We start from the raw sequence: 16,271 nt of genomic DNA on the forward strand, positions 1-16,271 counted from the left end.
ACCTTTTTTTTTTTTTTTTTTTTTTTTTTTACGATTCTTGGAAAGTGCTGAGGAGGAAACAGAAGGATCCCACCCACTCTTTTCAGTTGAGGGTTTTCTACACCAGAGTGTCAGAATTATAATGATCCAGAATGTTAGCAGTGGATGATAAAAGCGATGTAATTTAAGCACCCATCCCCCAGGACAGATAATGAAAGAGGGGCCTTAGAAAGAGAAGAAGATCTGGTTAAGGTTCCCCACCTCATTGATGTCAGAGGCAGGGACAGAAATCGTGGACCCTGACCTTGTTTACTGCTCTCCTACCCCACCCCCACTTTTTTTTTTTTTTTTTTTCTGGTAAGATCTCAGGAGAGGCTATGTGGTGTGTGTCTCAAACCAAGTCTTGGATTTTTTTCTGAACTGGATCGCCCAGGGTTCCTTGGGCCCTCTGAGTAAAGTTCACTGTACATGAGCTTTGCTCTTATGTCTTGAGAAGATCCCTCCCATCACCTAGCCTCAACTGTCCATTGATAAAACAAAGAGGATGTAGTGACAGACGCTAACCGGCACCCAGCACTTGTGTGCATACATGTGCGCGCACACGCATCTCCTGTGGTGACCTGGAAGGGGGCTCAGCCTGTCCCCGAGGGCTTTCACATGCTTCTTCAGGAAAGACTGGAAAGGGAGTTGGCAGGAATCCTGCCTTCTAGAAGCAGCATGAGGTATTTGGCACTAGTTAAAAAAAAAAAAAAAAGCACTTTGTCCTTTCCTTCTCCCTCTGGAGATGTTGTGTGGAAATACCTAGCCGGTAGCTGGCTTTATAGCTGAGAGAAAAATAAAGAGGGAAAAATATGAAGTGAAATTATAGGTTTTCACTATTTAAAGAGGGGCTAATTTGGAAGCTAAAGGGTTGAAATATAGGGTCAACTAAGGGAGCAATCCTGGTTAATATGACACTGTCTAAGCTGAATATATGGTGAGGGGTCATCACAGAAGACGGAGTGGGGAGTGAGAATAATTGAGCAGAAATTATGGACTGGACCCTTTTCTCTGAAACCACCTCCTCCTCACCCTTGCCTACTCCCAACCTTATGGGGAAAGCGATATTGCTGCTCTGGCTCACCCCAGTCAATGGTGATGAACTGCCCTGTCCCTGCACCCCTCTTCCTTTTGACTCGTCCAAACCCCAGTGCCATCTCCTAGCAAAACCAAGGCGGTGTCCGTGGCCCACATACCAGCAGGTTGCTCTCCGTGGTGAGGTCCTGACACTGGCTGCTCTCCAGGCACCAGCCCCAAACTTCTATGGAGGCCTGAAGCAAGAAGGCCAGCAGCAGGGCCCCTGTTCGACTGTAGCAGGATCTCGGCATCTTCCAGGTGGCAGGCCGAGGCTCTGCAGAGGCAAACGAGATCGGTGGGACTCCTGCAAGGAGAAGAACAATGTTGGCTAGTCATCAGGAAGAACTCCAAGCCAACACTAACAGCTCCCACTTGTGCAGCCCAGGGCTTTCTGAGGACAAGAGCAGCGCTAAGGTGGAAGATGTGTATGGATGTCATGGGAGGGATACGGGGAGGAGAATTCAACACAGCTATGGACAGTTTCTCCCTCTATTCCCTGTTAAAACGAGACCCTTAAAGAAATTAGAGACGAGGCTATTTGGGATATCACTTGGTCTAACCCCTCATTTGGGAGGTGGGAAAGCTGAAGCCCCAAAAAGATAATTTCTTTCACGTTCATAAAGAGATAAAGGTATGTTTTTCCTGCATTCCCAGAGAGCATTAGCATTCTACGTTCACTGCCTGGATGAAGCTACAGTTTAACACTCCATATGCAGCGGGTGGCAGGAACTAAAACAAGACAAAGGATTAGGAAATTCCTGCTTCAGTTCCATTCACCTAAAGTTTGATTATTTCTCAAAAATGTTAGGTTTGAATATAGGCAAACAAAACCAGTCCCCTTAGCCAAGATCTTAGGCAATCAGTCTGACTTCCTGTACACAGACCGCCTGGTGACTGCCATTTCCCAGACCCTTTGGAAGATTTCTTTTTAAAGCAGGTTCCACTTCCCTTAAAACTCTCCTGGTTTCTAAACATACACGCCACACGTCATAAGTCTTGTCTGAAATACGTGAACTTGAAAGTGGCAATACTGAAGACAGAGGGAAGGCTGGAGGCTGAAAAGGAAGCTGCCTCTGCCGTGAAGAGCCGCTGAAGATGCCCTTGGAGGATGCAGGGTACCCTCGGGCAGATGTGGAGGTCAAGAGACCAGCAGATACTCACGGCGCCTTGGTCCCCTGGTGCCCAGCTCATCCCTGGCACTGCTAGTTCTTACACCTTTCCACCTGTTTCCCCCTCATCCAAGGACCCCTAAAGCCACCCCAGTGTGTAAACCAGTTCCCCACCAACTCTACACTTATCGTGGATTTCAGATTACCGGCTGTTAGGAAGATGTTTAATTAGAAAAGTCAGTTCATAGTAATGTGAATAGCCAGGCAGTGGTGGTGCAAGCCTTTAATCCCAGCACTTAGGAAGCAGAGGCAGAACCCCTGAGTTCCAGGCCAGCCTGGTCTACAGAGCAAGTACCAGGACAGTTAGGGTTACACAGAGAACCCCTGTCCTGAAAAACTAAAAAATAAATTTTAAAAATTAAAAAATATGTGAGTGACTTAAATGTCTCTCACGCCTAGTGAACACTTGCATTTAAAAATGAATGTGGCAGAAAACAAATCATTTGGAGAGACGTGAGCCAAGCCTTTGTTTTTGAAAGGGGGGGGGGTTGGGAGTGAAAGTCTCCCTTCAAAATTTTCTTCCCAGTATCCGCTCCATCCGTGTGCCATTCTTTAGGAGCTGGTTGTCCTATACACATTGGGTCTTTTTTCTTTTTTTGTTTTTGTTTCCAGAACAACCATTAGTAGGTGCTGGCAGTCACTGAGCTGTGCACCCCAGCCCAGGAGGTGCTAAGGTTCAGACAGGCAGCCGATTAGCTCAAAATGCTGAAATCACAAATGCCCTCTCCTCCAGGATGCTACAGGAAGGCAGAAAAAATGGTAAGCAGCATAAAAACATATTCGTAATATAAAATAAGATCATACGAGTCTGATAGTCCTGTCAACTACGTGTTTGTTGTCCTCAAAGTCGGATGACCAAGGAATGAGGTTTATCTTTGAGGGAGCCACAGCCGAGATTTTCAGGCCTTCAGAGGTGTGCTCTCTCCTCCTAGTCCACCTGCTGAGATTCTCATCCCTCCCCACTCCCAAATCTCCCAATTTTTCTTACATGTATTTTCCCCCTTTTCTCACAATGAAGCAAAATGTCTTATTTGTATCATTTTTTTTAAGTAGTGGGAAATGTCAAGTGCTGTGCTTTTCATAGGAGAGAATATGATTCCAGTCATTAAAACCTCAGGAACATAGAAGGTTTACTCATTTTGACAGAACTACACTTATTAGGGACCCCATATGCCAGGAAATTCTCCCAGTAGAACCTTATATTTACTGCTCTCCACGTGACACCGATGTAGCGGTCTGTAAAGCACAGAGGCAGAGGTGTGTCTACGTCTACGTACAAGTCACTAATCTGCCCCTACTTCACGCATTAACAAAACAAACTGACTTTCCCTTTACTTGACTCCTTCCAGCCATTCTGTGAAAACGTCTCCTGATTTGTACACGGAGAATCTGGGGGATCTGTCTCTCCTTCGTTTGAGATGTCCTTTGCCTGAGCATGGGTCCTTACAAATTGGGTGCACTGCCCCCACAGCCCTTTTAAAGGCTTCCGAAACTAGACAGGGTGGTTCAGAACCTTGGACAGTTCCCTCCCCACGCCCTGTTTTTAATCTGGGCTGGGTCTTGCAAAAAGCCTACTATCCTGTCCCGTAACTCACGTAATTACCGCAATGCAACCACCTCGGGTCCGCTAAGATGCACCGGGAAACGAGGATTGGAGGTCTGCAGCAACCGCAGAAGAACTCCACTATCAGGAGTTTATTATGACTCGGCCTTCTCTCCCGCTGCCTTTCCAACGTGTATTTATATTCATTATATACGGTCTCTTGTCTTTAAAAAAAGATACACAAATCCAGACAATCGGGATCTCTCCCAAGGTCTCCCCAGGGGCTGGTCGGAGTCTAAGGCGATCCTAAGCCTCCCAATGCTTCATTCCTCCGTGCAGACCCTGGGGCCACCCTCTTCCCCGACGGCGGCGGCGATCTTTGGAATCGCCAAACCACCTGCTTGCTCTCCGGAGCGCCGCAGCCTGTCAACCCGCTCAGCTCTCTCCCGTCTCACAAAGTTTGCGGAGAGCTCCGGGCCGCGACAAGCCAGAGTCTGCATTGCAGCCTGCGGAGCATCCCCAGGCCCGGGGACAGAACATCAGTGTAGGGAAGCTGTCCCGAGCTGCTGCGCCCTTACCTGTCGCGGAAATGCCGCTCTCAGAAGTTCGGTGGCCTTGCTTGGTCACTGCTCTTAACCTCTTTTCTCCTCCTTCGGCGCCCGTTTGGTCCCTGGCGCTCTCCTCCCTCCTTTTATACTTGCAGGGCTGGGTGGGTGAGCGTTGGACGTGACCTTCCTGGCAGCGCTTCTGCCGCGCAACAAGCGAATCCCGGGCCACGCGAAGGGGGGCGGCGGGCCGCGGGAGGGGGGCTTCCCGGTCGGGGCTGAGCGCAGGGCAGATGTGCCTGGAAAGCGTGGAGGCTGGCATTAACACAGGCCCGCTGAAGCGCGCACCTGGCGCCGGTGGTCAGGAAGAACTTAATTAAGGATGGCGTTGACTCTCCGCTTAGGCCTGGGCAGAGGCTTAGCACCCCGGTGTGAGGCAGACCTAGATCTGAGATCGTGCAGGTCGGGGTGGCGTTACCTGTGTGCGTCCATCTGCCTTCCTGGCATTTGGAGGTAAACATCACTGATCAAGAGCAGGCCTGTTATGCCTCAGATTTCCCCAGCGTTGGGAAAGTGGGATGCCTTGTGAGGTCAAAACCTCTGTTCCGTTTTGAGAAGGGAGACAACAGAGGCTGTTGGGAGTCGCGCGGCAGCCCGGGGCAGGCTTCCCTTGGAGTTGGAGGTGAGTTGCGAGTGAGTTGTGTAACCTGCCTCCATCCCCAGCGCCTAGCCAGAACTCCAGACTCCAAGGAAAAGGTCCTGCCAGCCTCAGACTCTTAACCAGGAGTGCAGTGCTCTGGGGGAGGGCAACGGAGCTGGCAGAATGGCCTTCACCATGTGTGTGGCCAGGCCCGGGCATTCTGGCTTCGCTGGAAGCTCACAGGCCAGGCTAGGAGAAAGGGCAGACCTGCAGTGCAGGCATCTACCTGAGCCTAACTTGTGAGAAGTGTGGTTGGCCACGGGGAGTAGGACTGGGTCAGACCAGTCAGCCTGTTTAATCTACCAATGGAAGGAACGTCATTCCCCAGTTAGATGTCGGTTTTGTTTTTTTGTTTGTTTGCTTGTTTGTTTGTTTTGTTCTGGGACTCGAGGACTCCCTCGAGAGTTCAGCTTTTCTGATTGGCCACATCCACTTTGCATCCAAAAAATCTCTTCCTTTTGTGCCACAGGAGAACACCAAGCTCTCCCTAACAGCAAGCAAAGTGTGTGCCACTTGTCTTTGGACCCTTCCAGAGGTATTACCATCTTGTATTCTGCACCTCACCTACCCCCAACATTAATACTCCCTGAGTGCCATTTTCTGCCTCCACTTCCCCAAGTGTTCCTCTCAAGCCAAGCACCCTTCAAGCTCTAGCTCTCCATCATCCCCGGTTCTTATTAAGCCCCTCTTGGCTATTATTTCTTCCAGAAGCCTGAGATATGCTCTCTGTTCTTCAGGGAGTCCCAGTCCTGTCTCATCTGTATACGGAGCTTACGCTTGAGCTAGTTCATCTCTGTCTTCTGTTGTCCCACCAGCTCCGCCCTCACCAGGCTTCTCAGCTCCTTTTAATCGGGTGATGATTGTTGTCTTGTTTTCCTTTGCTCTATTGTAAATTTGGGACGCTGGTGCTGGCAGCATCAAAGTCAACCCGGGGTGATGGGTTGGCCCATCATGTGGGTTCCTGCTTATATATAGAAGAACTTGGCCAGTGTGAACTGAAAAGTTGTTGAACCACATTAGGAGACACTGGTTGGGTTATAGGATGTTAAAAAATAAAAATAAAAAAGTAAAAAAAGCAGGAGAAAAGGGTGGCTGGATCTAAGGCCAAGAAGGAAAGCCAGGGCCTAGAGAGATAGCTCAGTGGTTAAGTGCACTGGCTGTTCTTCCAGAGGACCAGGGTTCAATTCTCAACATGCACATAGCAGCTCACACCTGTTTGTAAACTCCAGCTCCAGGGGAGTCAACACTTACATACATACATACATACATACATACATACATACATACATACATACGTACATGCAGGTAAAACACCAAATCACATAAAATAAAAATAAACAATAAATATTTTAAAAAGAAAGAAAAGAAAACCAGCGCAGAACCAGAGTCAAGAGGCCACAGGGGCATTGTCACCACACAGCCATTGAACATGCAGGTCACTGGGAAAGTCACCATTGTCTTTGCATGTTAGTATCAATAGTTCCTCTTTGACAGCCTGGAGCAGGTGCCTCTGGAGGCCTCAGACAATACAGTTTTGCTCTCTTAGTCGAATACTGCAGTCAATTCTTAACACATTATTAATTGCTTTCCCAATGTTGAACATACTGTGCTTTCAAATAAGTCCAATTTAACGATGGTGAGAGCCTCTTATATGGCTAGCATTTTAATTAAGCCTTTTACATCTACTTTCACGAGAGTGAACTCTAATTTTCCTTTTTTAAGTTCTTGTCAGATTTTGGTATCAAAATTGCACTGTCCTCACAAGACAAATTAAAATCTCTTCTTTCTGTTTTAACTCATCCAAGGACAGTGCTATGATGTCTTCCTTGAAGGTTGAAAGTGATATATATATGATGCCTTTCAGGCTTTTAAGATGTCTATTCTGTCTGCTGAACAGCTTTTTTTTTGGGGGGGGGTGTTGAGACAGGACTTCTCTTCGTACGTAGCCTTGGCTGTCCTGGAACTCACGCTGTAGAGCAGGCTGGCCTTGGACTCACGAGATCTGCCTGCCTTTGCCTCCCAAGTGCTGGGATTAAAGGCATGTGTCATCACCACCTGGCTTCCTGAACAGCTTTAATTACAAATTCGATTGCTTAATAAGCACTATTCCCATTGTCTATGTCTTCTTGTGAGAAGATGTGTAGGTAACTTTAGTAAGATGTGGTTTTTCAGATATTTATGCTCCTCACATACATTCCTTAAGTTTTTGGCTTAAAAATAGCATATTATAGCTTCTTTTTCTGTTCTGTTTGTTTGGGGGTCTTTTGGGTTTCATGGTGCAGGGGTTTGAGCCTAGGCCATCACACAGGCAAGGTAATCACTGAACTACATCTCTAGTCTAATTACAGCTTCTGATCATGTTCTTAGCATCTGTAGATATCTGTTCCTGGTACTGGTAATTTATATATCTTTAGGAGTTTATCAATTTTATAAGTTTTTACGATAGTCATCTTTGGTGTTGTATGAGTGTTGTTCAGAGCATTTTTGAAATGTCTACTCTGATTACCACCTTCTACTTTCTACATGTTTAGTTGGCTATCCTTTTTCTGCTCAAGTTGGACACTAAGCAGTTGATTGCATGTACATCAGTGACATTCAACCCCTATTGGCTTTTTGCAAGTGTACATATGACCATAAAGATCTTTCTAAGAATGGTTTTTACCGCATCTTGCAATTCTTAGTCTGTCTTTTTTTAATTACCATTTAGTTCAAAAATCTTACTTTTAGCTGGGCAGCGGTGGCACATGCCATTTATCCCAGAACACTCAGAAAATAGAGGCAAGAAGTAGAGCAGGCCAGCCTGGTCTACAGAGTTGAGTTCCAGGACAGCCAGGGCTACACAGAGACACCCTGCCTCCGATTATATATCTTATTTCTATCTTTGACCTATGGATTGTTGAGAAATGTTCTGGTTCTCTTCCAAGCCTTGGGAATTTTCTAGTGATGTTTTGAAACTGGTTTTTAGCTTACTTTCCCTATAGTCAGCATGCTCAGTTCCATTTCAGTCTTGAGCAAATGTTCATGGCTTAATGGGTGAGCATATGGTCCATTTTGGACAGCGTTTCATGTATGTTTCTAAAAGAATACATCCCGCGGTTGCTCAGCTATTCTACACTCTGTTATCTGGATCTGTTCCGGTTATTTGACATCCTATTAGTGAGAGAAGAGTGCTCCTTACTTGTCTCCTTCTTATGGATTTATCAGTTCTTCCCTTTGGTCCTAGCATAAAAACAAAACAATTCTTTCTAGAAATCTAATGGTGAATGGAAGTGAGGTAAGGGATTGGGGGTAATGCAGGATCAAGGATAATGACGTCTCAGCATCTAGGAAGCTGAGTCAGGGGAATCAAGAGTTCCAGGACAGCCTTGGCATATATATAAGACCCTTCCTCAAAATATAACAGAGTTTAGAATATCTCTACTGATGGGGAAAATCCAGGAAAGGGGAACGTTGTTGTTGCTAATGAGAAAAACACTACTCTAAGTCTTTTGTTTGGTTGTGTTTTGTTTTGCTTTGCTTTTTGAGACAGGGTTTCTCTGTGTAGCCTTGGCTGTCCTGGCACTTACTTTGTAGACCTGGCTGGCCTCGAACTCACAGAAGTCCACCTGCCTCAGCCTCCCGAGTGCTGGGATTAAAGACGTATGCCACCACACCTGGCCAAGCATTCTAAGTCTTAAGCCAACAAGAGATAGAAACCAGAAAATGAAGTTATTCTTGAACACAGTTGGAATGGGGTGGGAGGCTTCTGCTATAGCAGATGTAAGGGAAAAGAGGAGGATATATAAGATTCATATAGGCTGGTAAGGGGAGGATGAATGGGTTTTCTTTATATCAAGTCTTTAAACTTCTGACCCAGCATTTCCTGAGACACGTCCCAAGAAAACTATGTAGCAATTACACTACATTTTCTTCAAGACTTCAGATATCAATTATAGCAATAATAAAATAAAATAAATGCTAAAATATAGTTATAAGAATTATAGTGAAGTCTCCAGGCAGTGGTGGCTCATGTCTTTAATCTCAGCATTCTGGAGGCAGAGGCAGGCAGATCTCTGTGAGTTCTGAGGTCAGCCTAATCTACAGAGCAAGTTTTAGAACAGCCAGGTCTACACAGAGAAACCTTGTCTCAAAACAAAACAAAAAGTATAGTGACACCATCCAGTGGAATAGTCTGTGGCTATTTAAAATAGCAACAAGAGTTGGAAAGATGGCTTTCCAGATGACAGCATGTACTGTTCTTACAGGGACCCACTTCAGGCAGCACCCATGTCAGGTCTACAACTCCAGCTCCAAGGTATCCAATACTTCTGGCCTTCCTAGACACCTGTACTCATATGCACATGCACAGAGCTACACAAACACGTACATACAATTTAAAAAATATAGGAAGAAATCCTCTTAAAAAATAATGTGGTGCCAGGCACATCTGTAATCCCAGCACTCAGGGAGGCAGAGGCAGGCAGATCTCCGTGAGTTCCAGGCCAGGCCGGTCTACAAAGCAAGTCCAGGACAGCCAAGGTTACACAGAGAAACCCTGCCTTGAAAAACCAGATAGATAGACAGACAGATAGATAGATAGATAGATAGATAGATAGATAGATAGATAGATAGATAGATGATAGGTGGATAATGTGGCTATTTACTCCTCAACATAAATGATCACTGTAATCTAGATGAAGGTGTGGGTAGAAGCAGAAACAAAGATGGAAATGTACCAACATGTCAGCGTGTCGGCCATGGTTGCTCTGGTTTCTAGGTGAGTCACAGCCTAGCCTGATGCTAAACGCTTTGCAGCAACAACGTTTCATTTGCTCGGGTGTCTGCTCTCTGAGTAGAGTGTAGCAGCACCATCAGGTCTCTCCTGCACTCTGGGCAGCCTGGAGCCTGAGGCCTATAGCTCCTGAAGCTATTTATTCACAGCTATGGAAGCTCAAATCATTGGGGAAGGGAGTGTTAGGGCTCCTGAGGGTCCCCTCTTTCCATCTCTATGGAACTTTGGCAGGGGGTTCTCAGATCTAGGCCCAGGCCTCCTGAGCATGGGTCTGAGAGAGAGCCAGGTGGAGGTCATGACTACCTTTTATGAGCTAGCCTTGGGAGTTGCACAGGTGGAAGCCATGTTGCATTTTATGAGCTAGCCTTGGGAACTAGATAGGTGGAGGCCATGTTGCCTTTTATGAGCCAGCCTTGGGAACTAGACAGGTGGAGGTAATGTTGCTTTTAATAAGCTAGCCTTGGGAATTGCACAGGTGGAGGCCATGTTCCTTTTATAATTTAGCCTTGGGAGTTCAAGGTAACACTTCTTTCCCTTTATTGGTTGAAGCTGTCACATATCCCACATAGCTATAAGGGAAAGAAAACAGACCCCAGCTTTCTAGGAAGGCACACTGGCATCACATCAAAAGAATAAGTGTTTGACTGGCATGGTGTTGCATGCCTTTAACGCCAGCATTAGCGAGACAGAGACAGGGGGATCTCCCAGTCTGAAGCCAACCTGATCTACAGTCTTGCTGCCTAAGGTGTTTCGGGGTTCACAAGGTTCTTTGCCAGTTTGTTGGCTCCACTGCTGCCTGTCATGTGTTATAACTCAAGTGCTCAGAGCAGGGCCTGGAACCAAGTGGAAAGCTCTGTCCTCAATGCCATGAGAGTACTGGCAGAGGGCAGAGGGTAGAAGGAAGAAAGGAGAGATGGAGGGAAGGCAGAGGGAGAGAAGTCCTAGAGGGGCTTCTGACTGAGTCTCATGACTCCTGCCTGGTAAAGGTTCCTGGCAGTTCTACACCTGGCTGCGGTCATGCCAGGTGGCTGTGGGCACAGGGCTGAGGGCTGCTCTCGTCATCCCAGCTTTTCACCTGTGCGGGCTTAATTGGAAAAGAGATGTCACTGAGGTGTGAGAATGTTGCAAAGGCAGGTGCGGAGATGACCTCCTTGTGGGAGGAAAGGGTGAGGGGGGACCAGGAGGAGGACCAGATGACAGAGAGCCCAACACCAGACACATGAAGATGGCCTGACTCTCAGCCTCCAGTGGAGCCTGAGCACTAGGGGTCATCTCCCTGGGAGAAAAGCCATGGGGGGTTGACACTGCCATGCAGCTGTGTTGGGAGACTGGGCTGTAGCCAGCACCAGTTTGAGTCCTGGGGGTGGGCGCAAGGGAGCCCAGTTCAGCCCTGACACCTGGTCTCTGTGGAAAAGCCAGAGTAGCTGCCCTGAGGCAGAAGCACACTGTGACCTCCCAGGGGCTCCTGACAGAAAAAAGACCTTCCCAAATGCTGGACTGGTGCTACTGTTGGCAAGGACACAGCGAGTTGCAAATTCTTGGCTATTTGTGAGAGGAGAAAGACGAGAACGAGAGTCAAGGAGAGCCTTTCACCTTAGCCTGATAATATCCTTTCTATGCTGCCTTTGGGGACCAGGAAGCCTGGAGCAGAAGGTGGACTTTTTTCCTACTCCTGGTCCATCTGGGAATTACCACCCTCTGCCCCCTGAACCACACCCAGGCCCTACTTTTCTTGCAGTCATTTGCAAGGATCTGTCTCAAATGAAGCTATCAGAGTCGTTCACAAAGAGCCCTCTTCCCTTACAGTGATGGGTGCAGAAAGGAGCCATGCTGGTCCAAGCCAGATCCAGAAGGCCTCCTTACATTTCTGCAGAGCTGCTTGGAGGACAGATAAGCCAAAGGTAGTGGGGGAGTCACAAACATAGAACCTGGGTGGGGGGTGGGGCAGTCAGTCAGAAGTGGAAGCCAAGGCAGGAACTGAAGGTTCTGAATTTGCTGTTAGAATACTGGGTGGCAGGCTGTACCACTCTGAGATGTGGGGAAGACTTGGGGGTGAATGGTTTGAAGAAGGAAATCAGAGCTCTGTGACCAGGAGTAGTTACTTAACCTCTCTGAGCCTCTCAGAGGCCCACATCACAGGGCTGGCAAGGGCTCAAGCAGATTGGAAAAATTCCAATTGCTGTTATGATTATTAGTGCCCAGCCAGGCTCGGGGGTGCACAGCTACGTACGCCTGTGCGCCCAGCTCTCAGGGAGGCAGAGGCAGGAGGATCTCTGTGAGTTCAAGTCCAGCCTGGTCTACAAATCGAGTACAGGACAGCCAAGGCTACACGGGAAACCCCTCTCTGGAAAAACAAATAAATAAACAAATAAAGTAAGACTGTCAGTTCATGCCTCTAATTCCAGCACTAGGGAAGCAGAGGCAGGTGACTCTCTAAGTTCTACATTTCAAGTTCTAGTGGGGGCGGGAGAAGGAAAGAAGAAAAGATTATCAGTGCAAACACTGGGTTGTCATCCCATCACCCACGAGGCCGAGACAGGGGCCTCTCAAGGTTGAGGTCAGTGAAAGGGAATGGTGACTCCTCTGAGGGTAGCCTGGTAGATTCGGGAAAGAAGTGAGGTTCTGAGCTCCATAGGTGGGCTCCTAAGCCAAGAGCATGCTGAAGGAGAGGGCCCCTGGTACCCCAAATGGTCCAGGGAAAGGGGAGGTTCCACTGCCCCTCATCCCTGCCAAAGTCCCAGGGGAGGCAATTTCTCAGGCTGTTTTCACCCAGCTACAGCTGGGCCCCTTTATGGCATTCAGTGCGACCCCAAGGGCAAAGAGCAATCAATTTGTATGGAGAAGGGGAATGAAAGAGATTTCAATTGACCTCTGAATGGAGTTTTAATTTGCTTTATTACAGCCAATGGGCCCTGGTGAAGAGCCCCTTGAGACGGCTTTCATCCACTAATGCATGTATTAACACAGTAGCACCACAGACTACAAGGACTCCACGCCCCACAGCGCAGAAGGGTCCAGGCCAGAGGCCCAAAGCCAGGGCACGGCCTCTCCCTGGAATTGGCTTTCAGTCCCCCAGGCCCAAGTAAAGTCAGAGGGGGAAGTAGAAGCGTGGAAGCGGTGGGGACAAGGTAACCTCCCTCGACCTTGTTGTGCCCCACCCCCATCCAAACAAACAGGGTTCCATGGCCCTTGGTCCCCTTCAGGCAAGCTGTTCTGTGGATTAAATTCAGCTCTAAAATGCAACTCTGAAGAAATGATAGAAGCTGAATGTGGTGGCACACGCCTGCCAGTAATTCCAGCACTTGGGAGGCTCAGGGTGGGAGGATTGATGTGAGTTCAAGGCCAACCCAGGCTACAGAGCAGGACCTTACAGAAAGAAAAGAAGTGCTGTGGGAGAGGAGGAAGAGGGGGGAGAAGGGAAAAAAGAGGGGACTGGGAATGTAGCCCAGTACACACAGAGCCCTGGGTTCAGTCCTCAGCACTGCATAAAGCGAGGTGAGGTGGTGCACACCTGAAACTCTATTGCTCTTGAAATGGGGTGAGGAGGATCAAAGAGTTCAAGGTCATCTTCAGCTACATAGTGAATTCAAGGTTAGCTTGGCCTACATGAGATGGAAGGAAGGAAGGAAGGAAGGAAGGAGGGAGGGAGGGAGGGAGGGAGGGAGGGAGGGAAGAAAGGCAGGCAAAATGTGACACTGGACACAGCAGAACTCTCTGAGCTCTGAGCCAAGGGGATAGACACTAGTCTATCTGGTCTCCTTTGTATCTAGTCAAGCCTCCTCATAGGGGCTGGCCAACCCTCTTTCTGCCCGCTCCTAATCGTAGAGAAAGCTAGGGCTAGGAGGCAAGGCAGATCTCTTGCCAAGTACCGGAACTGCTGGCGAAAGCACCTTGCGCATGGCCAGCCAGCCAGTACCCATTCCATCACGAGGGCGTGACGCGACGCAGACTTCGGTGACGCAAGGTCCCGCGTTAGAACATCCGGCTCGTGTTCCCTGGCTCCAGGCGTAGGCGTGTTCCGCCGCAGCCTCTTGTGCTCTTTCCCAAGCTTGCCTTAGCCCAAACTCTCTTTTCAAACTGAGGGTTTGTTTCTGGGCAGTCAGAACGGACTTCCTGGAGGTGCGGTCTTTACTGAAGATGTCCTGGACGTTACTCTTCACACCAGGCTCTAGGGGATGACGTCCCTGCAGCCACTTACTCCATTCTGAGCTCGGGTGCCAGCAGTCACTAGCCTGACTCAGCGATGAGCACATCGGCCCCATTGTGGGGCCCTCAGACCTGACTGCTGCCCTTCCTCAGGAATGCACAGTTCTCGAGCAGGGCCCGAGGAAAGGAGAGCCCTGCGGTGGCCAGGAAGGACACTGTTAATGCACATCCATTAGCGCAGTGCATCACGGGAAGATGCATTCAAAGCACAGCCGTGCCCACCTGCTGCTGTCCCCACAATAGGGCTTGAAGTGGCCTTTTTACAGGCTCTCAGCTCAGTCCCTGCCGCTGTACCCTGCTGGCTGATGTCCTCTGCTATTTTCATGCCTGCTGTTCAAAGGAACGGCAGCCTGGACTTCAAATCAAGCAGCCCAACTCCGGTTCAGAGCCTCCGTCCTGCTGTCCTGGGTGAACGGCACCAGGTCCCAGCAGAGGCAGCTCAGGGTGACCTGCTTCACAGCAGAACCAAGAGCCCATTACTCCATGTGTGTATCAAAACCCTGTTGCGAACTGAAAGCAAGCCTCTAAGCCAGCCCCTGGGCAGCCCTTCTCTGTCCTACAGCAAACCCCTTACTTGAAAAGAACAACAACAAAAAGACCTTTTGACTGCACAGTCAGGTTTGGCTTATTTTTGTTTGTTTGTTTTTCAAAGTAAATCAGTCATATGCCTTTATGTTATAAATCCGCCCGCTGAATTGCTCCTTTCATTATAGGTAGGGTGCATTTCATGCCAAGATAGTCAATAAGGATGGGCATAGGTCAGATGCCGGTAGTCCCAGGACTTGGACAGCTGAGGCAGGAAGATTGCCGCTACACGGAGGCCAGCCTTTGCTTCCTGGTGAGCTCCAGATCAGCCTGCACTGTGTAATGTGACAGTATTTCAGAAACAAAGTCAGACAGGCCCGGTGGCCCAGGCCTTTGATCTTAGCACTCAGGCGGCAGAGGCAGGGGTGGATCCCCAAATCAGAGGCCAGCCTGGTCCAAACAGCAAGTTCTATGCCAGCCGAAGCTAAGTAATGACACCCTGACTCAAAACAAAACACAGGAAATAATAAATAAGATCTTATAACTTAGGAGGGTGGAGAGATGGCTCAGCAGTCAAGGGCACTGACTGCTCTTCCAGATGGACCTGGGTTCAAATCCCAGCACCCATGTGGCAGCTCACAACAGTCTGTAATTCCAAGATCTGACACTCTCACAAAGATATACATGCAGGCAAAACACCAATGCACATAAAATAAAGGTAAATAAAAATGTTTAAAGATCTTATAATTTATTTGTTCTTAAAGAAAATTATCAGGGCTGGAGAGATGGTTTAGAAGTTAAGAGCATTTGCTGCTCTTCCTGAAGACCTGAGTTTGGTTCCTAGCACCCATGTCAGGTAGCTCATATCTACCTGGAACTCCAGTTGCAAAGGACCTGATGCTCTCTTCCAGCCTCCACAGGCACCTGTATACACATAGCATTCATACTGACACATGCTTGAACAAGTAAAACAAAGGACATTTTACATGTTTTTTTGTTTGTTTGTTTGTTTGAAGCGGGGTGTCTCTTATAACAGCCCTGGCTGTCCTAGACTCACCTTGTAGACCAGGCTGGCCTCAAACTCACAGAGATCCACCAGCCTCTGCCTTCTGTGTGCTGGAACTAAAGGTATGTGCCACCACGCCTGGCTTACATCTTTATTATTAATAAAAGCATATTGTGCCACTATTCCCAGCACAATAAGGGATATTTTAATCATACACAACAATAATAAATATTTTTAAAGGGCCAGCAAGATAATTCAGCTGTTAAAAGCACTTGTCCCCCAAGCCTGATAACCTGAATTCAGTCCCTAGATAGAACCTAAGGAAAGATAATTCTACAAAGATTAACTCTACAAAATTGTTTTCTGACCTCCACACACGAGCTGTGACACACACTCATGCTTGTGTGCACAGACAACAACAGCAATAAAGAATGTTAACGTAGAAATGGTTTTGTGGTAACATACAATGGTTCAAAACTGTTTCGTAATTCCTACAGAAATTATAGACAAACTGGCATGGCAGCACAGATCTGCCCTGGGAATGACACAGAAAGATCCCTGAAACTTCAGGGCCAGCAGCGTGCCAAACCAATGAGCTTCGGGTGCATTGAGACTGCCTCAAAAAACAAAGGTGGAGAGCAACTGAGGAAAGCAATTGAGCGTCGACCTCTGGACACATGCACACACTCCCTTCTCCACACACACAGACGT

General features: G+C 48.0%; 1 protein-coding gene across 1 annotated transcript in view; it reads right to left on the minus strand.

Moving 5' to 3' along the window:
• The window catches only part of Pomc (proopiomelanocortin), a 5,937-nt gene extending 1,442 nt beyond the window's left edge, over positions 1 to 4,495 (minus strand). Inside the window, exons 1-2 of the mRNA XM_055622823.1 lie at positions 4,386 to 4,495; positions 1,215 to 1,399 (exon numbers count right to left, since the gene is read on the minus strand). Coding sequence (XP_055478798.1) covers positions 1,215 to 1,346 — 132 coding nt within the window. The 5' untranslated portion in view covers positions 1,347 to 1,399; positions 4,386 to 4,495. The remainder of the gene's footprint in view (positions 1 to 1,214; positions 1,400 to 4,385) is intronic.
• Positions 4,496 to 16,271: the final 11,776 nt, after the last annotated feature.

The sequence above is a fragment of the Psammomys obesus genome, unplaced genomic scaffold (genome assembly GCF_907164565.1).
Source record: "Psammomys obesus unplaced genomic scaffold, mPsaObe1.curated_primary_1811, whole genome shotgun sequence".
Taxonomy (NCBI): domain Eukaryota; kingdom Metazoa; phylum Chordata; class Mammalia; order Rodentia; family Muridae; genus Psammomys; species Psammomys obesus.